Source organism: Furipterus horrens, unplaced genomic scaffold (assembly GCF_987537825.1).
Source record: "Furipterus horrens unplaced genomic scaffold, mFurHor1.1.pri manual_scaffold_1, whole genome shotgun sequence".
NCBI classification, from domain to species: Eukaryota; Metazoa; Chordata; class Mammalia; order Chiroptera; family Furipteridae; genus Furipterus; species Furipterus horrens.
This window is the reverse complement of record NW_028327171.1, coordinates 176,093,743-176,117,615: the sequence shown is the minus strand read 5'-3', so window position 1 is coordinate 176,117,615 and position 23,873 is coordinate 176,093,743. Positions and strand designations below refer to the sequence as shown.

The following is a 23,873-nucleotide window of genomic DNA, read 5'->3' as shown; positions in this document are numbered from 1 at the left end:
AATTTCTAAGCATTTCAGTGTGTGGAGGTTATGTTCTGATTCTCATATTTTCCAAAGGAGACATTTCCAACTACTCACTATGTTTTGAAGTTTCATTTTACCTGTTTACTGATACATATAAAGTGTAGGAAGAATAAGTTTAGATGATGTTTGCCAAAGTCAACTCCAGATTCAGTCCTTACCTTATTTCTCGTCCCATGTTTCTGGAGATTTTCCAATTTTTCATATATTAAGTTAGCAATCTCCTTTGCATCTCTGGAATCTACTTGCTCTCCCCAAATATTTCTCTAAAATTAAAAACACTTTTTTTATAATCTTGTAAGTATCTAATTAAAACATGACATTTCCATCTAAGCTACTGAAAGTTCCAAGTGTTCGACACTCAAATTTCTTCAAGAAAGTAATGCTACAAAAGCACAGTTAACCCATTATTTACCTTAAATAAATACTAATGATACTGTTATGGGAACATGTAAATCAATTCCTTGGGAAAAATGCACTGCTAACTCCAAATGCCTCAAAACATCTAAATCGTGTAAAAAAAGATATGCCCAGAGGGCTCAAATCATTCTAACATAATCACTGGCACAGACAAAACCATGACTGATTATAGTAATGGAAAACAATGTATATCCCTGGTTCTCATATGCCCACAGCAGGAAGGTGGCTAAAAAGCAGGGGAGGGAACAGGTCAATGTACTGAACTCTTACTGGAGGGAACCCCACATTTGTAGGTCAGGATTTTGTTTCTTTGTATGGCTGCCCACCTGAGTTTGTATTTCTGTTTAATCCAATCATTATTTTGCTCTGGCCTAGACTTCTGGATGCCACCCTGTCTTTCAGTTTGGACCAGGATATTCTGGGTCCTAATCTTTCCTCTGGACTTGTCTAGACACATGGTAACATCATCTTTTCAAAGAGCTCTCTCTATAGCCTTATTATTTCTGTGACTGCTCATTATATCAATATTTCCCCAACATCATTTTACACGAAAATGCCCTATTTATGTCACTGATTTCTCAGTTGTTCTGAAAATTGGAAAGTAGAGCCAGTAATTTCAAAGTAATGAAGACTTGGGCTCAGGTATAAGCTCCTTTCCCCTCAAATTATGTCTACCCTAGGCTGTTCTTAAGATAGTTAGCCTCTTAGACTAATCAAAATCCTTCACTGAAAAATCTAGATGTCTAACAATCCTAGATTTCTGAAATTCATCATTTAATTTCTTTATTTAGCTCTATTTTAAAATAATTATAATTACCAATAAAAAATGAGATCTTAATCTGGTATTCTTTCTCAAAAAGTACATGTTAAAATATTTGAAATTATTTATTTCATGTTTTACCAGCAAAGATGAATATAGTACAAAGTAAATATTTATTCTATTGTCAAAAATGTTATTCTTTTACTTGGGAAGACAGCAAAGGTCATGAGTACTTTCCAGTCAGCAATTATACTGGTTGACAGACATATATATGCCTTTGTATTAATAATCATAGACATTTTCACCTCAATTTTAAGAGCCATTCATTGGTAGATACCTTGTTTCTTGTTGGAAATAAAAAAAGTCATTGACTCAAAAAATGAATTATGACTGAACTAAGGGACCTTAACTTTTATCTTGTAGTCTGAACAATTAATAAATATTAATGCTCACGTGCTAAGGCTACTGCAAAAGTACAGTAGTATATTATCCTTTCCTGGAAAAAATAATTAATTATAAAGGTAATATATGTTAATTCCATAAAAGTAGGAAATACAAAACTAAACAGAAAGTAAGTACTTTGAATTCTATCGCCCATAGAAAACCACTATTATTATTTTGCTATGTCACTTGAGTAATTTTCCTATTCATGAGTATGAAAATTTTAAGATAATGGAGATTACATCAATTGTGGGACAAAAAAACTTAAATCATGTAGTGTATATGTAAAAGGACCTTGTTTCAGTGATGTGCAATAAAATAATGACAAAGGGAGAAGAAACTAGAAAAAAGCTTGGCCTGCTAATGGGAAGGAACATAAAGGAAAAACCTGTACGCACCTTTGCTCTTTCGTAGGGATAAAATTTAACAGTTGGATAGGCTCTGATACCAGCTTTCTGGCATATTTGAGCATAAGCCTGACAGTCTACTTTTCCAGCTTTCACTTTTCCTTTAATCATCTGAAAAAAGAAAAATATGATTTACTATTCTCTTTGGTATAATGTATTTAGGGAATCACAAAACAAGATGATACTAAAAATTTCAATCTTTAAAAACCCTAGAGGTTTGTTATTTTGAAAATTTAGTCCAATCAAATAAGATTGCTTCCAAATTCTTACTGGCTCTTTATATTCCCATTTGTCCAGCACCACCTCTCCAAAAGCAATTAAACTCTCCTCTGCCTTACCAAGTATATTAAGAATCTTTACCCTAAACTATCTCAACTCCTTCCTGGTAACCAACCCTTGCCCATCACAGCACAAACATTTCAGGTTCTGTCTGCACTCACCTTGTGGGAGGCTGACCACTTCAGCTACACCCTCCCTGTCAGATCTCTCACTCTCTTCAGTACATACAAATACATTCAAAAAGGATTCCTTTCTAACCTCAGCAAAAGGAAATGGGGAACATGCAGAAGTGAAGCTTCTGGCTGTTAAGGTTAGGTAGATGATGTTGTCATCCAAGGCAGAGAAGATGCTAGCTAAATTTTTTAATAAAGAATAAAATTTACTGCAAAGATTAGTAACTAAAATGAAATAGTTTTTAAAATTCAGAAGAAACATTTAAGAAAAGCAAGTATTTATAATGTTTTAGCTGATTATTAAAATGAGTATGTAACTATAACTTATTTAAGAAGCTAGACAAGACTTACTCTAGCCAAGAGCTCAAACTCAGGAGCAAAATTTTGGCAAGGTCCACACCAAGGAGCATAGAAGTCAACCACCCAATGGTTTTTCCCTTGTAAAACTTTTTCATTGAAGGTCTGAGATGTTAGATCTACAGATGCTTGAGGCAAAAATCTGTGGCAAGGAATTAATTATTTTTCATTATACAAAACCAAAGCAAACTTCTAAAATATAAAAACTGCAAACTTTCTAAGTTAGAAATGACTTCAAAGAATGACAGTGTAATAAACTATAACGTTATCGGTGAATTATAATTCTTTACTAAATGCTTTACAATGCTAGAATTGCAAACAACTCACAGTAAATTTAAGTAAAGACACAAGAGGAAGATAACATTAAATTCATTTTATACAATGACATATATTTTAATTACTCACCCTAGACCCCAGATTCTTAGGGAATAGGCATCCCTATTCCAACCATTGTAACTACTAAAAAGAAGAAGAAATATATAAGTTGTAAATAGTATTTTCCATTATTGGCTATGTTCAGAAAACAATCTCATTGTAACAATTTAAAAGATAAATTCAGTCCAATGACTTTAGCATCTCTCTTCTCAGATAAAACTAAATACAAACACTACTTACATGGCTTCCCAAGTACATTTTTCACTATTCTTAATATATTTTTGCACTCCACACTGACCTCAAGGCCTAGCTGCTCGCGGGACACCTATAGACCCATGAGTTGACAAAACTCAAAGTGTCGAAGCCTTTAGTTTCCAGACCTTTACTCCAGTTATAACTGTCTTGTAAAATTCCTACGTATTTTTAAGAGCAATATCAAAAGCCACCTCACAAATGAAGCATTTCATGATTTTTTTCCTCATAGTTGTGATCCCTTATGCCTCTGAAATCCATGGTTCATTTTTACTTGTTAAATATCCAATATATTCGGCCTTGCTTTTTTTCATTTTTCTACCTGAAAAACCACATGGTGTTATGGAAAAATGGGCACTAAGACAGACCTGGGTTCAAACCCCAACATCCAACCTTAGCAGCTGTGATCTAAGGTCTTTGATATCTGTAATAACAGGAAGGGTAATAATTTTTGTTTCTCAGTGTATGTCTCAGAACAGTGGAAATAATGTAAGAAAAGATCGAGTATAATACCTCAAACTTAGCAGGGGACCTAATAAATGTTAGCTCTTTCTTTTATTTCTTCCTTACCAGAGTATCAGCTTCATGAACAGTGGAACTGGTTCAATTCTCTTTTCATCTTCTGAAGTTCTCATTAGCACACTATCTTAATCATGGAGCCCCCCCAAAATTATTTTTTGGGTTTACTTTGATTTATTTAGGATAACTTTAAATTTTAACTGTATAAATAAATGGTTATAATAAATGCCTTCAAATTTTAAACAATACTTACTGATACTGATAACCTTTATTTGATTTGGGGGGAAAAAATCTTATCTCAGGGTATTTTTGAACATTTTCTTCGGTACAAAAAGAATGATACTGTTGGCAGTCTATGCTGCCCACATTGATCAGTCCAGTTAATGTCTATAAAAGAAGAAAAAATGAAAAGGTCAAAGTGGTAAGAATAAAATTACCCCCATAACTATATATATTTTCAATAGAGAAACTGTCACTTTAGGATAGTTATTATATCATTTATCAGTGGTTTACATCAAATAAAAATTAGTAAGAGCTTAACACATAATTGATTATAAACTGCAGATCTAATTTTGCAGTTAAGAACTTACTGCAATTATTGCTTATTAAATAATTGATTTCATTTAGTTATTACATAGGGAAAATAATTTATTTCTAAAATTCAAAGTATTAAAACCAAGAACTAAGGAAGGTCTTGGCAATGGTATTTCAAAGAGTTACTTTTTCGAATGGAGACACAGGCTGCGGGTAGCATAGTGATTCATACCTGAATTTTAAAATTTTAATGAAAAAAGCACAAAATTGTATTACCTCAAAAGATATCAGAAATCATTTTAGTCATAGGTTTGTTCATTTTTTTAAATCTTAGAAATAAATATATAATAGTTACTGCACTTTCTATTGCGGTATTTAAATAACCCTTCCAATCTTTCATGATTTATATAACACTGTATGTCTATTTGTATGAAATTAAAAAAATCCAACATGTTGTAAATCAAGACTTTTTTTTTTACCTTTAAGTCCTATAATATTGTGAAGAAACTATATTTAAGATGTAAAAATAAAAATAGTAAATATATTTTATTCGAAAATAAAGGAGAACTTTGGGGCGACCTTGGCAGAAATTTGGTTAAATATGTTCGGAGTGACACACAAAAAGGGTATTTATTCTCTACCAGTCAGCTAACAGACAGAAACTGAGTTGAAAATAAGTGGTATGACCAGAATTGTTATTAAGTAACTTATAATCTAGAGGTGGATTTACTCGTCTCAGTTTCAAAATGATTCTGTTAAATAAACATTCTTAGTAAATGTTAAGATTTAAAATAAACTAGTTTACTATACCCGAGCCATTCTTTTCCATTCTGGCATTAAAACTTGACACGGATGACACCATGGAGAATAGAAATCCACCATCCAGACTTCATCATGCTTTCTTTGTTTCACTAGTTCTTTGAAAGTACTGGGTGTCAGGGAGATCACTGAAGGATTCATAAGATCCTAAAGGCAACACAGCTTTCATTGTACAGATATAAAAGAATTGTTCATATGTTCTTGGCAAATTATTGGTATTTGTCATTAGAAAAATTTGTTTTTGAATGATAAAAAGATACTTAAGGATATTTTAAAGAGAATCTATAGTGATTACTTTTAAAAGGAAGAAATAATCCCTATCAAGTTTGGATGTGAAGACTGAGGTGTAGGCAGACATGCTTTTGCCTCCTTGTGCAACCAAAGAAAGAATTATAACCAGATCTCAAAGCTAATAACACCAAGAACCATCATAAAATCGAGCTGTATGGAAGTCTGACAACCAAGGTATTAAAGACGACACATTCATCCAACGGGTAGGAGGGGCGGAATTGCGTAGACAGGTGGAGAGGCGGTGTGGTGCCAAAAGGTGGCAGCAGCAGAACGGACGGGAGGGATACCTTGGGAACCAGTGATCCCAGCCCCAGGCCAAATCGCACAGTCCAGGGTTCTAGCACCAGGAAGGTAGACCCCTGTTACCCCTGGCTGTAAAAACCAGTGAAGGTTGGGGAGGCAGAAGAAACTGCCAAACTGTCTCCTGGATTGTCTCTATTTAAAGGGCCAGCAGCTGGCAGGGTGCCAGTTGCACATGGGTAGGGGGTAAAGTGACTGGAAATGGTGTGAGTGCAGTGTGAACCGCTGGAGGCAGGCGGGTGCACTGATCCCTCTCTGAGACCTCCTCACAGAGCTACTAAGTGGTGAATGACCTAAGGCTCCGCCCCACACAATTTATAGGTGCTTTTGCTACATAGGTCATGCTACTAAGACAGGGTGTAAAAGCAGCTCTACCTAATACACAGAAACAAACACAGGGAGGCTGTCAAATTGAGGAGACAAAAAAATATGGCGCAAATGAAAGAACAGAACAACACCCCCCAAAAAGAACTAAGCGAAATGGAGGTAGCCAAGCTATCAGATGTAGAGTTCAAAACACTGGTTATCAGGATGCTCAGAGAATTCCTGAGTATGGCAAAAAAAAAAAAAAAAATAATAATAATAATAAAGGAAGAGATGAAGGTTACACTAAGTGAAATAAAGAATAATCACAGAAAACCAACGGAAAAGGGAAGGAAGACGGGATTCAAACCAATGATTTGGAACATAAGGAAAAAAGATAAGCATTCAACCTGAACAAAAAGAAACAAGAATTCAAAAAAACAAGGATAGGTTTAGGAATCTCTGGGACATCTCCAAACATGCCAACATCTGACTCATAGCAATGCCAGAAGGAGACGAGGAAGAGCAAGAAATTGAAAATTTATTTAAAAAAATAGTGAAAGAAAACTTTCCTAATTTGGCAAAGGAAATAGACATACAAGTCCAGGAAGCACAGAGTCCTAAATAAATTGGACCTATAAAGGACTATACCAAGACACCCCATAATTAAAAGGCCAAAGGTTAAAGATAAAGAGAGGATCTTAAAAGCAGCAAAAGAAGAGTTACCTACAAAGGAGTTCCCATAAAACTATCAGCTAATTTCTCAAAAGAAACTTTCCAGGCAAGAAGTATACAAAGTAATGAAAAGCAAGGACCTACAACTTAGATTACTCTATCCAGCAAAGCTATCATTTAGAATGGAAAGGCAGATAAGGTGCTTCCCAGACAAGGTAAATTTAAAGGAGTTCATCACCACCAAGCCATTATAACAGGAAATGTCAAAGGGACTTATTTATGAAAAAGATCAAAACCATGAGCACTAAAAAGGCAACAAGTTCACAACTATCAACAATTGAATCTAAAACAAACAAACAAACCTAAGCAAACAAGCAGAACAGGAACAGAATCATAGATATGGGGATCATTTATAGGGTTATCAGCTGGGAGGGGGAAGGGGGAGAATGGGGAAAATGGTGCAGGGACTAAGAAGCATAACTAGTAGGTACAAAATAGACAGGGGGAAGTTAAGAATAGTATAGAAAATGGAGCAGCCAAAGAATTTATATGCACGACCCATGGACATGAACTAAGGTGGGGGGATTGCTAGAGGGAAGGGGGTATCTGATGGAGAGGGGCAAAGGGGGAAAAGATCTGGACAACTGTAATAGCATAATCAATAAAATATACTTAATAAAATAAGTTTTGATTTTGACTATCAGTTTTCATAAATCAAGGTACATTTTGTTCCTGTTTCTAAAAAGAGGCAACTTTATTTAAGATTATAAGTAGATGAGGCAAGATTTCTAAGAGCTGCCTGCATAAGCCATATATTCAGTTCTGAAACCAATGAATGGTTTGGAAAATGGTCCTTTAATTAATAATGGAAAGCCTGCTCATTTATTTTCCTGATATTGACTGGAAGATACTGCACAACCTCTCTACAGATCACTGTTTCAAAGGCTGTTTTAACAAAGCTTCAGTCTATCATGATTGGGTAATATTAAGGAAGATGTTAGCTTCACTGGGGGAAAATATCAAAACCAAAAACTATGATTCTGGAGGAGACGGGAGAGAATAGTAAAGAAAATAGAATGGTCACTACATAAATAATAAGCAAAAAATTTTCATTCTTAGGAAGCCCCTGTTAACTATTTTAGCCAAGCAAGGCTATTGGTGGAAAATAAGGAGATGTTATAGGTACAGGGCACTTCTGTGCTAATCACCCAGGCCTGGCAGAGCTGCCCAGGTTTGAAAGAGCCCCTCCAGTGGGGGTTGGGTTAGACTGCCCTTACCCGCCCACACATTTCCTGGATAATAATGCGCTTACTCCTATCTCATCTATATGGGACCTAAAAGAAGTAAGCTGTGGTGGTTCTATCTGAGAAAACATGGGGGTGGCAGGAGGAGGGGTGGCAAAGTTTTATGAAAATATAATTTCATGTATTCAATAAATAGTTGTGTCTACTAAGTACAAGGCACTCGACTAGGTAATAAACAAAACACAGACTTACTCTTAGTGTTTATAGTAAGTATAAAATAAAACATTAGAAAAATTTAAGAAATTCATTTTCTTGTCAGAAAATAATGTTTTGTCATAAAAAGAATAAATCCTGTTATTAAACATGATTAAATATTTATACAAATATATACATCTACAGAAGGACTTATAGCCATGAACTTAATTACCTCTATATTTTATAATACTATAGAATTAATTTAAAATACCTCTATGAACTCCAAGATCTGTTCGGCAGAATGATGTCCTTCATATTCATGAATGTTGGACTGGTTGAACACCACTGTTGTTGGGTAAGCTTGAATGTTATACTGTTAAGAATGAAAAGACAACTTAAACATGATTTTATACATTTAACCCATTTGTTTCAAATTTATAACCAGCTTGCCTTTATTTAAGTAACAAGATTTAAAAAACCTATCGCTAAATTGCTGGTGACTGAAAAATTTTAGCCTGGACAACTTTTGCAAAGGAAATAAGATTCACAGTTGTACTGACGAATACCTAACCCTTATTTATAGGTACTCAATTAGACATAAAATCCATAGGCATGAAACACAGAGAAGTGAGCATTGGTAATTATGAGCTGGGTGCCTTTTTACTCTCCAGAAATAAGATGCATGAGGCTGTAAAGAGCAGGCTAATTTCTAGCATAAGTCATTTTCTGAAGCCATAATAAATATTCTAATTTGTCTAGAAGTAGAAAATCAAGAAAATAGAATAGCATTAATAATTAAAAAATAATAATTTATGTATTTGTTTGTTGTTTTACTTATTTTTAGAGAGAGGGGAAAGGAGAAAGAGAGGGAGAGAAACATCACTGTGTGGTTGCCTCTCACTTGCGCCCCCAACTGGGGACCTGATGTGCAACCTAGTCATGTGCCCTGACTGGGAATTGAACCAGCGACACTTGGCTCCCAGGCTGACGCTCAATCCACTGAGCCACAGCAGCCAGGGCTACAATAGCATTAATAATTAATGTGAACACAACTACACTTTAAGTTAAAAGATTATGAATCATGATCTAAGAATGTGGCCACTTTTAATTTTTTATATTCAAGATAGCTTTTATGGTACAAAATACTGCAATTTCCTCCTTAGAATTAACACAAAGTATGGAAGCATTTCTTTAGTTTTAATTTTTATTTATTCTTTAAAAAGTTATAAAAAGATATGTAGATTTGCTGTAGCTGAATTTTACACCTTTAAAGCTGACACACTTACTAGCAAAATGGAATCTTTGATTAGAAATCAAAAATAATTTTAGATTTTATTTATTCACTTTTAGAGAGAGGGGACCTGGCCCATAACTCAGGTACATGCACTAACTGGGAATCGAACCGCCAACCTTTTGGTTTGCGGGACAACTCCCAACCCAACTGAGCCACTGCAGTCAGGGCTCAAAAGTAAGTTTAGAAAAAACAAAAAGGAAACATTTATCAAACTTTTGTAAGATTAGTGCCAATGTCAATAATTCATTACATGAACAAAACAATTAAACCTAACATCGAACAAGCTCTTACTATGTTTCTAGCACCCTTTCAGCACTTAAGCATCTAGTTTCTAATCTGTTTCTTACAATGCTATTGAGCAGCTAAAATTACTAAGTCAACTTTATAGATGAGGAAACTGAGGTTTTGAGAGGCTAATTGACTTGGTAAAGACCCATCAATTAGTGAGTAGTGAATGCTGGCATGTTCTGGGTGAACTGATACCATAGTTTCATACCCTTGCAGTTTACTCAATTACCTATAAGCTATTTAATAGTTGAGATAAAAAGTAGAAAAACTAGAAGAATTCAAATTAAGATAATTATTGTTTATCTTTCTTTAGCATCTTTTTCAGAGCCACATATAAGACATTCAAAACCAAAGGCCTTATTTATTTCATTTTAAAATTATTTTAATAAAATTTCAAAAAAATAAGAAGAGAATAATCTAACAAATACCCACACATCCCTCCCCTGTATTGAAGGGAAATTAACTTTTTTGCCACACTGGTAGATTGTTGAAGTTCATTCCCGACACTAGGAGCAACCTGTAAAGTTTGAGCACTTAAAAGTTTTCTGTATTTTAGCATACTCTTTATACTGTCCTGCAGCCTGCTTTTTTACCATTTTACATTGTATTTTTGATATTTACCCATGCTGGTAAAGATAGATCGGGTTTTAAATATTCCACTGTGTGACTAGATAATTAATTAATCCATATACTTGTTATTGTGAGATTTCAAAATTTTTTGTTAATTTGATAGATGGGGAGGATATAGGGCTATTTTTGTAATTTATACTTTCTTGATGACCAGTGAAGTTGAACATTTTTCACGTTTTCTGGATTTCTTTTGCAATATATAAATTTTTTTCTATTAAAAAAATTGATCTATAGTCTTTAAATATTCTGGACACTAAGGCTTTGTCAGTTTTATGTGCTACAAAAACATCCTGAGCCTGTTCTCTTAAGTTTATAGTATCTTTTTGGCAGTAGTTTTACCATGTAATATAGTCAAATTAATTCACATTCATTGATTTTTATATTTAGTTTTCAAGTGTGTGAAGAGTGAGAAAATTAAGTCTTCACACAGATGCCATAAACATTTCATCCTACATTTACTCCCATTTATCTTTTTAAAAACTCTAGTTTTTATGAATTTTAATTTAAAACACACACAGAAGCAGAGAATAATAAAGTCTCTTGTACTCTTGTAGCTACAACAATCATTCACTCATGGTTACCCTTAATTCATCTATACCTCCTTCCACTCTAGTCTTAAGAGAAAATTCCAGATAATTTATCATTTCACCCATAAATATTTCAGTATATTTAAAATATAAGGACTTTCCCCCAAATATAACCACACTATCATTTTCATACCTAAAAGTTAATAATTCCTGAAAATCATCAGATATGCTGTCAATGTTCATTTTTCCACAATTCGCTCTTTATTTTTGTAGTTGGTTTGTCTGAGCTGCATCCACATGAGGCCTAAACTTGGATTTGAATGGTATGTCTTTGAAGTCCTTAATCCTCTTCTCCTTACAAAAAAGCTGTCCAATAAACTAGGTGTTCGTCCTATAAAGACCTCTATGTCCAGGATTTGCAAATTGCATGCCTATGCTGTCACTTAACCTGTTCATCGCTGTCACTGGATTTTCTATATACCGATAGATATGACGACTTGATTTTATTTAGATTTAACTTTTTTCCAAAACTATTTGATAGGGAGCATTGTATACTTTCATCACGAGGCATAAAATTTCTAGTACTTCTTGGAACTAAAGCGTGAATATTAATTAACCTCATATCTCATTCATTGTTTTAATTTCCTTCTAATTAGCTACACTATTACAAGGAAAGCCAAAGAATAAAGCTGTAGACTGCCAAAAGGTAATATTAAGTTAAAAAAAATAAAGATCTTAAATAATTAAAAAAAAACGTATATTTTATCAAGTCAACTAAATATTTTCCTGAGTTTAATAAATAAAACCATATCTACATTTAATTACATATATTACCCATGCTTTAATCCATCAATTTTGTTTGATTTTGTTGAAATTTGTTTAAACAATTTACTATTCTAAATGTAGATGTATGTTTGAAAAACATTATTTTATTAAATATTAATTAATTAGAATACATTTTTAATACTTTGCCTTACCATGTTACAGAGTCCCTCATGAACTGTACAATCTAGTGTGCCAAACTTAAGCTGACCATAAAGATGCTTTGATGCTTTCCGTAACTCTGGCAATAAAGCTCGACACGGTGGACACCACTATAAAAGAAAAAGTATTCATAAGCACTGAGCCAAATGAAACAAACAAAAACCCCCATCATTTTTGCAAAAAGCAATATGCTAAGTAAGACAAAACACACTTAGTTGCAAATCTTATGTCTGTATATGAGGTCTGTCTGGAAAAAGTTCAGCCATTGTCAATAAAACAAGAACATTTTGTGCAACATTGATGTAACTTGGCAGCCAAGGAGAGTGGACTGGAATGCGCATGTGTGAACAATGACAACTTCACTGTACTAGTTAGTGGGGGTGGAGGTCACAGATAAGTATGTGTACTGTGTGTGGCCATTGCATTCAAAATGACTGGGCAAGTAGAGCAACAAATCTGCATCAAATTTTGTTTGAAGCTTGAACATTCCTCTGTGGAAACTATTCAGATGATTCAGAAGGCTGCAGCTATGGGCAACTGGTGATTGGCAGCTTCATCACAACAATATGCCTGTTCATGCATCACATCTTGCGCAGAGTTTTTTGACAAAATATCAAATCACCCAGGTGACCTAGCCCCTCTGCAGCTCAGACTTGGTGTCCTGCGACTTCTGGCTTTTTCCAAACTAAAACCACCTTTGAAAGGAAAGAAATTTCAGACCATCAGTGAGATTCAGGAAAATATGATGGGGCAGCTGATGGCGATTGGGAGAACTGTGTGCCTACTATGAAGGGGAGTGAAGTGTCATTGTTCTATGGACAATGTTTCTTCTATCTCATTCAATAAATGTCTCTATTTTTCATAATATGTGGCCGGATACCCTCTGGACAGACCTCATATACTTAATCCTCAGAGAGGCAAGTACATCACTGCTCTCTTAGATGCAGTACATGGTAGCAGCCAAAACTGCACAACACAATTCTAGTACCCATGGTTCAAGGTTATGTAGAAAATGTCTTTTTGCTTTAACAAGAGAAAATCTGACAATAATGAATTTTGACAGATAAAAACAACTTACAGGGGCAAAAAAATCAACAAGCCATGGTTCTTTGTGATTGGCAGGAAAATTCTGAGGTCCAAGTGTGGTAACATGAGAATGAACACTTTCTTTGGCAAAGGCAAGTATATCATATAGAATCTTCTTTCCTTTGAAATTGAGTAAGAGAAAAGTTAAGATCCACATTCTGCCTTTTATTTATAAAAACACTTAAAAGTTTTTATGCTTAAAATATTAAAGGAAGATAAACTTCTGAACAAATTGATTTTGGTGAGGTTTAAAGGTTCTGTAAGCTATATATACAGGAGTACCCTTTCCTTTATTCTTCTGTTTCTGGGAGGACCCAGTTAAAATGTCAAGATGTCTTTAAGACTGTTGTTTCCTCAGAGACAGAATTATAGCTTCCTTGCAGTGTTGAGTTCTTTATGCTTACCTGATCTATTCCTATGGACTAACTTTTAATTGCTTCTTCAACCTAGACTTCTATTATGAATTCAAAACCTGTATTACCAACTAGCTAGTGGAAAAATTAATCTGGAATCATATAAACATTTCAAACATAATAATACATCCAAACTGAAGTTATTTTTCCCCAAAATTGCTCCTTACTTTCCCTATCTTGGCAATGACATAATTATCTACTAGGTGCCTAAGTAAGATTTCCCAGAGTGTTTTTTGCCTTCTTTCTCTGCCCTTATAACTCCATCCATTCTGTCTCTTGTGATCGCCATCCTCAATTTAGGCTACTGCCTAAATTCAGTATGGCCTACTGCAATAATTAAGTTAGTCTTTCTGCTCTTTCTTAACTCCTCTATTTTCTACACTGCCACCACAAAATACATTAATATTGCTGCCATTGCCTAAAGATTATGTACTGGGCTTGACAAATAACAGCTTTCTCAACCAGCACATAGTCCATTTTCCCATGTGCCCTTTGACTTATTCACTCAATAGTCAATAATAAGCCAAGTACCTATTATGTGTCAGGCCCTGTTTTAAATGCTGCAAGGCATGCAAAAATAAAAAAGGTACAGTCCTTCTCGTTGAGCTTACAGCCCAGTAGAGGAGACAATTTCACAAATATTTAAATACAGTGATAATGACACCACATTCTCCTGCCCGTTTTTTTTTTTTACTCTTCAGCTGCTGCTTCTTGAATTGTTTAATAAATTCCTCTCTTTGCCTGTCCCTTAAAAGTGATCCCTAGGGCCTTGATCTTGTCTCTCTCTCCACTCAGACAAGCTCAGCCTCCCTCAAAGCTTCAATTTCTTGATATGATGATTACTTATATTTACATTTTTAGCCCCCAGGCCTATATTCAATTGTGAACTGGGGGTGTCTCCTTCACATCAACTCCTCCTCCAGTGTTCTCTGTAGGCAATGATGTAGTTCCTCAACTGCCAATTCACCAAGTCAGAAACTTCGTCTTCTCCTCTTATTCTCCCACATCAAAACAATCATCAAGTTTTATTGATTTTGTATTCTTGGTATTTAAAAAATCTGCCCACTTTTCCCATCCATATTACATTATTTAGATAAGCAGTGATTTTTTTTCCTACAAAATTATTGCATCAGGCTTCTACCTTCTCTCCCTTCTTCCATTCTTGCTTCTATCCACTCTAGGCTTCCAGTCACCTTTCTAAAATGTAGAACTAGTAAAATCATATCTCTGCTTAAATTCATGAATGCCTCTGCTGCTTCACCCTCAGCCTAGAGTCCAAATCCCTTTACCTGAGAGAGGTAACAAATAATTTGAACCCCTGGTGCCCTCTCCAGCCTCAAGTCTCTTTCTTTTCCAACATTCAACATTCCAACTATCCTAAAATTCTTGCTTTCTCTTAAGAGTCCATGAATACGACTGCTGGTTTCTTTGCTTAGAATGTTTTTGCCACCTCTTTACTTAAGTAACCTTTACTTATACTTTAGATCTCAATGAAGAGATTGCTTTCTCTAACCTCAGCAAATTATTCCTCCTAAGTGTAAGCCATGCTTCTCTCTTGTGGTAGACAGTCCCCAAAACAGCCCCCAGTGATCTCTACCTCATGTACTCTTACCACTGTTGTACCATGTGACCAACAGAATATGGTGAATGTGGGATCCAATTATAACAGATATTGTGGCTTCTGTGTGTGTGTGTCTCTCTCTCTGATCATTCATTCTGGAGAAGCCAGCTGCCATATTGTGAGCAGCCCTATAGACTCATGTAAGAAGAAACTGAGGCTTCCTGACTATCCCATGAGCCAGCTTGGAACCAAATCCTCCAGCCTCATTCTACCTTTCGGATGACTATAGCCCTCACCTACCTTGACCACAACCTCATGAAAAAACCTGAGCCAGAACTACTCAGCTAAGCTCTTCTCAGATTCCTGAACAAGAGACACTGAATTTATAATTGTTTGTTTTTTAAGTCACTAAGTTTTGTGGTAATTTATTACTTAGAAATAGATAATGCTCCTCACTTCAGACATTTAAAAACCTGACATTCACTTGTCTGCTTTCCCTACTAGTCCATAGTGTCCTTCAAGGTAGAGATTAAGAATGGTGGGGGATCCAAGATGGCAGAGGAGTAAGTGGAAGCTACACTAACCTCCTCCCAGGACCAGTCTGGGTTTACAACTTAATTTTGGAGAAATCATCTGGAATAACCAACCGAAAACTAGCTGGAAAGAAGTCTTATAACCACAGAGAGACAGAAAAGGCCGCTACATCACAACTTGACCGGTAGGGAGTGCGGAGACGCGGAAGGGCTGGCTGGGCTCACACGGGTGGCAGCTGAAGGGACTGAGAAACAGCTCAGCAGCCGGGGATTCTCCCTGAGAAGGGCAGGGTCTAAACCTCCAGCTGGGCTTCCCAGCCTACAGCAACAGAGTGGAAAGTAAAATAGTATCCAGCTGAGAAAAGCGAAAAGCCACAGGGTTTCTTGCTAGCCAGAGAGAAACAGCTGGAGAAAAAGAACTGTTAAGTGGATCACATACGAAAATATTTTGGCTCCCACTTACCCTGGGCTCAAGCAGAGGGAAGGCAGAGAGGACTAGAGACACTTGGGGAGAGTTTGGTGTGGTGGCTTTGAGGGGAGAGCTGGGGAAGCGGCCTGCCAGGTCCCAGTGCTGACTCATCCCCACACTGCGGGTAGACCATTCCCCTCCAAGTGGCGTCAGCCTGAGGGGAAGCAAAAGCCCAGCCTACAGGAATTAAGCTGCCACACCCACGGTCCTTAAGCCTGACAGCTAATCACAGATTGAATAGATTAACAACTAAGAAGCCAGACAAAGGCAGTAGATCCCTGGAAGTCTCCAACAGGCTGCCTAGGCCCAGACTGGTACAGGATCTGACGCCACCAGGGGCAGATCCAGGAAGTGCAGATCATTCTAAGAAGCAACAACAAACAATAGGAGTCACAAAAATGGGGAGACAGAGAAACAACCCCCCGTCGAAAGGAAAGGTAGAATCCCCAAAAAGAGTGCTAAATGAAATAGAGGGAGTCAACTATCAGATATGGAATTGAAAGCATGGATTATGGAGAAGCTCAATGAGCTCAGCGGAAACTACAAAGAACTCCAGAAAAACTACAAGGAACTTACTGAGAATTACACCAGCATCAAAAAGGACATAGAAGCTATCAATAAGAGCCAGGAGGAAATGAAGAATACGATCTCTGAATTGAAGAACACAGTAGAAGGAATTAAAAACAGGCTAGAGGAAGCAGAAGATCGGATCAGCGAGCTGGAGGACAATGTAGACAAAAACTCACAGACAGTGCAACAAAATGAAAAAAGACTGAACAAGACTGAAGAGGCTCTAAGACAGCTGCAGGACAACATGAAACGTAATAATATCCGTATCATAGGAATTCCAGAAGGAGAAGAAGAGCAAGGGATAGAAAACCTCTTTGAAAAACTAATGACAGAAAACTTCCCTAACATGAAGAGAGAAAGAATCATGCAAGTCCAGGAAGCACAGAGGGTCCCAATGAAGATGAACCCCAACAGGCCCACTTCAAGACACATCATAATTAAAATGCCAACATTCAAAGACAAAGAGAGAATCCTAAAAGCAGCAAGAGAGAAACAACTAATAACATACAAGGGAGCTCCAATAAGGCTATCATCAGATTTCTCAGCAGAAACACTACAAGCCAGAAGGGAATGGCAAAAAATATTCCAAGCAATGAAAAACAAAGGCCTACAACCAAGAATACTCTACCCAGCAAGGCTCTCATTCAAAATGGAAAGTGAAATAAGGAGTTTCCAAGACAAAAGAAGGCTAAAAGAATACATCTCCACCAAACCAGCAATGCAAGAGATGCTAAAGGGTCTGCTCTAAGAAGATAAAGAAACAGAGAGAGACAGAGAAGAACACGAGTACAAAGGGGAAAAATGACAATGAATAAGTACTTATTGGGCATAAGCCTATGATCTCATTACCTGAGTGATTGTCTGTATGTATGGGCCTCACTTAATCCTGTCTGATTCTCCTGGTGAAGAATGGGGTGGTCTGTGGGCTTCACTTTAAAACTAGTTTCTCTTTTCTATCCTAATGGCTTGTACAGAAAGGGCCCAGAGGTCTGAGAGGGGGGAAACATAAACTATTTCCCTCAGCCCAAATTAAGTATGGTGGGCAAAAGGGTTTTGGACAGGCGAGATGTGCCTAGCACACCTTCCTCCAAAGAAGCCCCCCCTTTTTTTTTTCCTCCCCTTATGTGGAACATTGAAAAATTAATCCCTGCCTTTTGTCATCTAGTAGTTATGGATTGAATGATGTCTTTTAACCCTTTTCGCCAAGTCTGTTGCCCCCAGAACACAACAATGATGCCAGCCTGTTAAACCAAGCACGCCGTTGTCCGGGGACAGCCAACTGACCTGGAGTCCACACAATCCTTCCCCATGTGGGAAGGCCACCCTCCCCTCCACACCCCCACTATTATTAGGGTTTTCTGGACCCAAGGGTAGGTAGGACGACGACCATGTTCAGCTTGAAGCAGCTAGAGGAGCTTGAGACCTTCGCCCATTGTCCTTTACAACATTACAAAGGGTCTTAATATCTGAGAGGGAGGGATAGTTATTTTTTACAAACCATGGGTATGGACTTGGGGGGGGAATTGCTGGGGGAGGGAGTTGCTGGGTGGAGGGGAGTAAAGGGGAGAAAATTGGAACTATTGTAACAATATAATCAATAAAGAAAAGTTGGGAAAAAAACAAAAAAAAGAATGGTGTACATTTTCCCCTCTCCCTAGTATAAGTGACACATGCAGATGCCCAATATCTATTTAAATCCAAAGTAACAATATAAATTATGCTATAAAATTAGTGACAGCACACAAAAGAAAGTACAATACTTGGGGATTCATGGTATATTTCCTGGCATGGTGGTGCTTTAGGCTAAGTTTTAAAGAGTGATTTGGAGTTTGCTAAATAAAGGGATGGGCAAAAGTAGGCTTACAGTTGTTCATATGGAGAATACAGTAATTAATAATAATGCAAGAATAAACTGTTTCACATACTCATGAGTGTAAACCTACTTTTACTAACCCCTGTATTTGGAAGGGCAGGAAGGAATGACTACAACGGAGGAGGAAGAAAAATTTTCTATGAAGGCACAGAGGAGTGAAAGAACATTGTACTTTCAAGAATCTGTAAGTAGCTGGAGCTATGATTATTTGGAAGGGCAGAGATGAGAGATAAGGCCAAAAAGCCAGCAGAGGCAGATTGTGAATGCATCGTGTTAATTTAACAACTATTTACTGAGTTCCTACTACACACCATGCACCAGTCTAGGTGCTGGGAACAGAGTGATGAGCAAATCCATTGCTCCTATGCTAAGAAACCCGAACTTCATTTTAAAATAAATCAGGAGTCAGGAAGAAAAGTGACATGAGAATGTCTAGCTGTTCAAGGGCAATAAATGCAAATAAACCAGTAACCAATTGTAAAGAAGAAAGGTTATGAAATGGACAACTGTATCAGAGGATGACATAGTACATGAAGGAGATGATGGACCTGAAATAAGACAAGCACAGAGAAGAGGGGGAATCTGAGAAACTTTTAGAGGTAAAAAAGAACAGAACTCCATTATTACAATGTGGTCATTTCTAGCATTTTAAGGAGATAGCATTTAATTAGTTGTAAGCATAGGCTCTGGAGTCATACATATTTGGATGCAAAAAATCTAGCTTGACAGCTACCAGTTACTGGTTGCTGTCATGAACTAATAAGTTACTTAACCTTTCTAAGTCTCAGTTTTTTCCCTTGCTGGATTTTTGAGAAGATAAAAAAAATGAAAATGCAAAAGTATGCAAAACCTGTAGAAAAATGTCTGCCTTAGAGAAAGTACAGAATAAACAGTAATTATTGCTAGGATTCCTTGCTAAACAAGAGTTTGTTTATATAGTTCTTATGGCCTAAAGGGACTCAGTTCTTGTTCCTCCATATTTGCTTTGGGAAACTGAGCATTCAAATATTACCTCAATTCAAATATTACCTCCTGACCTATGCTATGCAGAAGTCTTTATTTGATTTTATTAACTTACACATAATGGCCATTACAATGTGTTTCATATTTGTTTATAGATCTCCTTCCCATCATCCACACTAGATATTTTAAACTTCTTCAGAGCGAGGTCCATGTCTTATGACTTTGCATTCCTAACACCTAAAACAGGGCTTGTCACGTAACAGGCAAATATCTGTTCACCTAACTGTGTGACAGGTAGCAGTTTCTTTCTTTTGCTACATTTCACCTCTTTTCAGGACAGGCACTATGATGTATCCCAAACCCTAGGAACTGGACTTTGCTTGAATGTGGAGCTGAAGTCACAAACAAGATGAAATGTAGAAATGTAATTATAAATTCAAGAAAGATGACAAAACAGTTAATGGAGATGTTTGGTAGTCTAGTGGAGGAAACATTTGAAAGAATGTCTAGAAATTGCTCATAATGGCTAAGATGCCACATTTGGCAAATTGGAATGAGAAACTGTAGGTGCTACTTTTGTTGATAAGCAAGAAAAACAGTTAAGTTCCTCCGTAGTCTAACATGTCACCACAGTTCTTAGTGAAACACTGATCAAGAGTAGAGTATAAAATGACTATAATTCAAAATGTCTTTCTCTGAAAGAAACAAATTTACTGATAAAAAGAAAGCATAAATTTTTTATAAGTATGTTCACACAAGGTAAAAAGTAAAATTAAAATTTACAGTCGTACCTTGTCTTATGGTGCTTTGCTTTACTGTGCATCACAGATGTTGTGTTTTTTACAAATTAAAGGCAAGACTTGCTTTACTGTGGTGGTCTGGAACCGAACCCACAACATCTCCAACGTATGCCTATACTCTTTGAAAATGAAGATAAATTTTTATCATTTTCTCCCTCTTACCATGATGAATTTCATATTCTTTGGTCCCTTGTCCTTTAAACACTGCTAGACATGGCTGAAAAACATAGAGATCACTGCAGATGCCTGGGGCAGAGGAGCAGTCAAACTTGCCAACCTGCAGCGGAAAGAGAAGGTTCAATTTGATGAAAATAAAATCTTCTCCATACAATTAAGTATTCATAAAGGTAATCCCAAAATGACATTGCTCTAACAACACAGTTTCTAAACAGAAGTTAATGGGTTGTAAATATGAGAGAGAAATAATTAATTTACATTTAATATTGGAACTCAATTTAGTTGGAAAAAAATGCTTCGTAGAGAGTTCAAAAACCTGAGATAATCATAAGGTGGTTTAAGAAAGCCACCCTCCTAAAAATGTAGAGAATACTCCAAAAAATATAGAGAATAGTTATATAATCTTGGGTGGAAAAACAAGAACCTCTTCATGTGAGGCTCTAGAAGCAGATTTAAAGAAAGAAAAAGGTTGACAATTTCATATATTGTGGGGAAAAAACTACTTAAAATGTAATTTTATGTATTAAATTAATAACAAAGCACACTATCAGAAAGCTGGGCAGAATACAGTTTCTTACTTGAATATGTTCATTTTTAAGTAGAGTCTTTAGTTTCTTCAACTCAGGATCAGTTGAATTTCCATTTTTTCCAAAAGAAAAAAATAAGAGCCATCGATGATGAGCCAAACGATCCTTAAAAGTGATTTAATAAATTAAAAAGTAATGTTAAAGACAGAAATTCTAAGAGTTCTAATCTTTACTTTAACAATCCTACCCATTCTGTCAAGATAATGTCAAAAATTCAGACACATCCATATTCATATTTTGTAATTTGAAATAATACTAAATAAATAAATTAATTATATAAAATTACAGAATAATAAGAGTCACTACATTATAAGATCTTAAAGTAGACAACTGTGCCCAAAACTGGTTTATTTTATAATAATGTCAAAAATATTCGCTATATGTAAAACATAGCTAAAATGTTAGGAGGTGAGGCAAGTGGGCTTTTTCAGGTTTACCAAAAAGTCTGGTGGGATGATAGACTTAGAAAGCTCTAGGAGCGATAAGTAGGAAAAAGAAAATTGATTCTACTGTAAACTAAGTATTTCTAAAGCTGTTCAAGAGCATAAAGTTCCAAATCAAATCAAAGTGGCTTTGTGATGAAAATCTTGCCTTTTCTGACATTTCTGGAACCTTTTAGGATTAGGAAGGTTTTACAAAATTACAAATCCTCCCTGTAACACCAGCAGCTCCTGCAATTAAGAGTTTTACCTTAAGTTGACTGATACATAACCCTCTGAAACTATTTTCTCTCTAGTGATGAATAAGGCAAATGCGGATTTTAAAATATTAAGACTTGAATGTTACCAACATTACAATTAATTATTATAAAAATATTACCTCTAGTGTGTCTGCCGAAAGTAGTTCAAAATCAGGAAGATTATGCATTATTTCCAAATATATTTCTTTAGCATCCAATGAATTAAGAAACTAGAATAAGAGAAACATATTGTAATCTTTTAAACCAACATCCACTTATTTTAGTGTCTTTGCTTTTTTCTTTTGTTTCCACAGAAGAACTTTTAAGAAAAATAGTCACAGAAGTTAAAACAATTTTCAAGCTATTTACTCTAAATATTGTCTCCCTCACAAAAGTATTATATTTTGGCAATTATTAAAAATTGCATAACTCTGCTGTTTCTTTAAAAAAGTGATGTTAAACAAATTCCATTATTAGGTGTTTGATTACTTGGAATTTTCTATCAACTGACCTGTGTATTCTATAATGATCCTCACAATAACCTGAAGCACTTCTGAATCATGTAGGAAAAGCTACATTATATTATGTTCAGTGGAATTTTAATGCAATCTGTGTTTTCACAGAATGCCAATGCTTTATAAATTCTTTAAGAATTATTAAAAACTAGAACATTTGATGATCCAAGACACTCATACCCCACCTTATTTATTTTAGAGGTTTTCAGAAATAATGTCCAAAAACCATGAGTTTTACAAAGTAAAATATACTGATGAAGATCTTACTGTAAATATGTTTTAGATCTAGGTCTGTTATTTAAAACACAAACAATAACTAAAAAGGGTGCATCTCCCTTCTAATACCTCCTTTACTTCTGTCCATATTTTATCCTCAGCATATTTTCTCATGGAACTATCTCTGTTGGTCTAATTGTTCATGCCTCAGTAGTAGAGCTCATTCACTTTAGTCACATTCATTTTGACAATTTCACTAAAGATATTGCCGGAGCAGCTTATAAACATGTAAGTGATGAATCCACTAGAACTCCTTATAAACCTGTTTGTCTTAAGTGTAAAACTTGGTAGTTATATCTATAAAAGGATATTGTCCAGTCTTTAAATTTAAGCTAAAACATATTTAACTGGCATAGTGTCTTACACTTTTTAAAAAAACTTAAATGTTTTTAGAAGGGACAAGGACTATTTAATTCATCACTCCTGGTTATTACATTTCCAGTATCACTCATTTATATTTTCTAAGATCGTATCTGAGCTTGCAGTTTATATCAGAAAGCCCAATGATCTCACTAAAACCTGAGATTGTAGTTTACTGAAGGTAAGACCCTGTATTAATTGTTGGCTAAGGTATAGGCAAACCTCATGAGTTGAAGGCAGAGGGTTAACAAACACAAATTTTTGTATGACAATCTGGCAATAAGAATTGAATTTAAAATTGCCAAAGCTATCTCATTCTAAACAGATAACTGAAGAAGTGCAAAAAGATGAATAAAACTGTTCATTACGACGCTGCTAATAATCATAAAAAAGTAGAAACAACTTAATTATCTATTGAGAGGACTGAATAAGTATGTCACCTTTAGTCTATGAATTACAATTCAGGGATCGTTGATAACTATTATATATGTGTATGTGTATATATATTGCACGTAAGTACTATATATTACTACATACATATATATTTAATCAACTGAGATGGAGAAACTGGGTAGAGCAGATTTATTAGGGACTATCAGGAGTATAGTTACAGGTAAGTTTGAGACATAAGTAACACCCCAGGAGAGATGTTGAACAGGCAGCGGGATGTGTGTGGAGTGCAGGCAGAGACCTAGGCCACAGATAAAACTGGAGAGTTGCCAGCACTAAGTCACAACTGTATGCACACCTAAGGAGAGATCTGGAAGGATCTTTACCAAAATTTGATGGTGCTAGTCTATTGGTGATTTCGTTTTAGTGAATTTTGCATCTTTCTTTAAACATTATTATTATGAATTTCTTAATGTGTATCTTAATCAACCCTGCCCTGGCTGGTTTAGCTCAGTGGATTGAGCGTCGGCCTG

At 35.7% G+C, this 23,873-nt stretch overlaps 1 protein-coding gene across 3 annotated transcripts in view; it reads right to left on the bottom strand.

Annotated features, from left to right (window-relative positions):
* DNAJC10 (DnaJ heat shock protein family (Hsp40) member C10) overlaps positions 1–23,873 on the bottom strand; it is a 44,592-nt gene that overhangs the window by 1,551 nt on the left and 19,168 nt on the right. For all 3 annotated transcript variants that reach the window (XM_090281392.1, XM_090281401.1, XM_090281407.1), the window contains exons 11-22: positions 21,940–22,029; positions 21,112–21,225; positions 20,519–20,633; positions 13,167–13,294; positions 12,082–12,198; positions 8,637–8,738; positions 5,349–5,504; positions 4,258–4,391; positions 3,264–3,317; positions 2,853–3,000; positions 2,041–2,160; positions 183–287 (exon numbers count right to left, since the gene is read on the bottom strand). In XM_090281392.1, the coding sequence (XP_090137518.1) occupies positions 183–287; positions 2,041–2,160; positions 2,853–3,000; positions 3,264–3,317; positions 4,258–4,391; positions 5,349–5,504; positions 8,637–8,738; positions 12,082–12,198; positions 13,167–13,294; positions 20,519–20,633; positions 21,112–21,225; positions 21,940–22,029 (1,383 nt within the window). The remainder of the gene's footprint in view (positions 1–182; positions 288–2,040; positions 2,161–2,852; positions 3,001–3,263; positions 3,318–4,257; positions 4,392–5,348; positions 5,505–8,636; positions 8,739–12,081; positions 12,199–13,166; positions 13,295–20,518; positions 20,634–21,111; positions 21,226–21,939; positions 22,030–23,873) is intronic.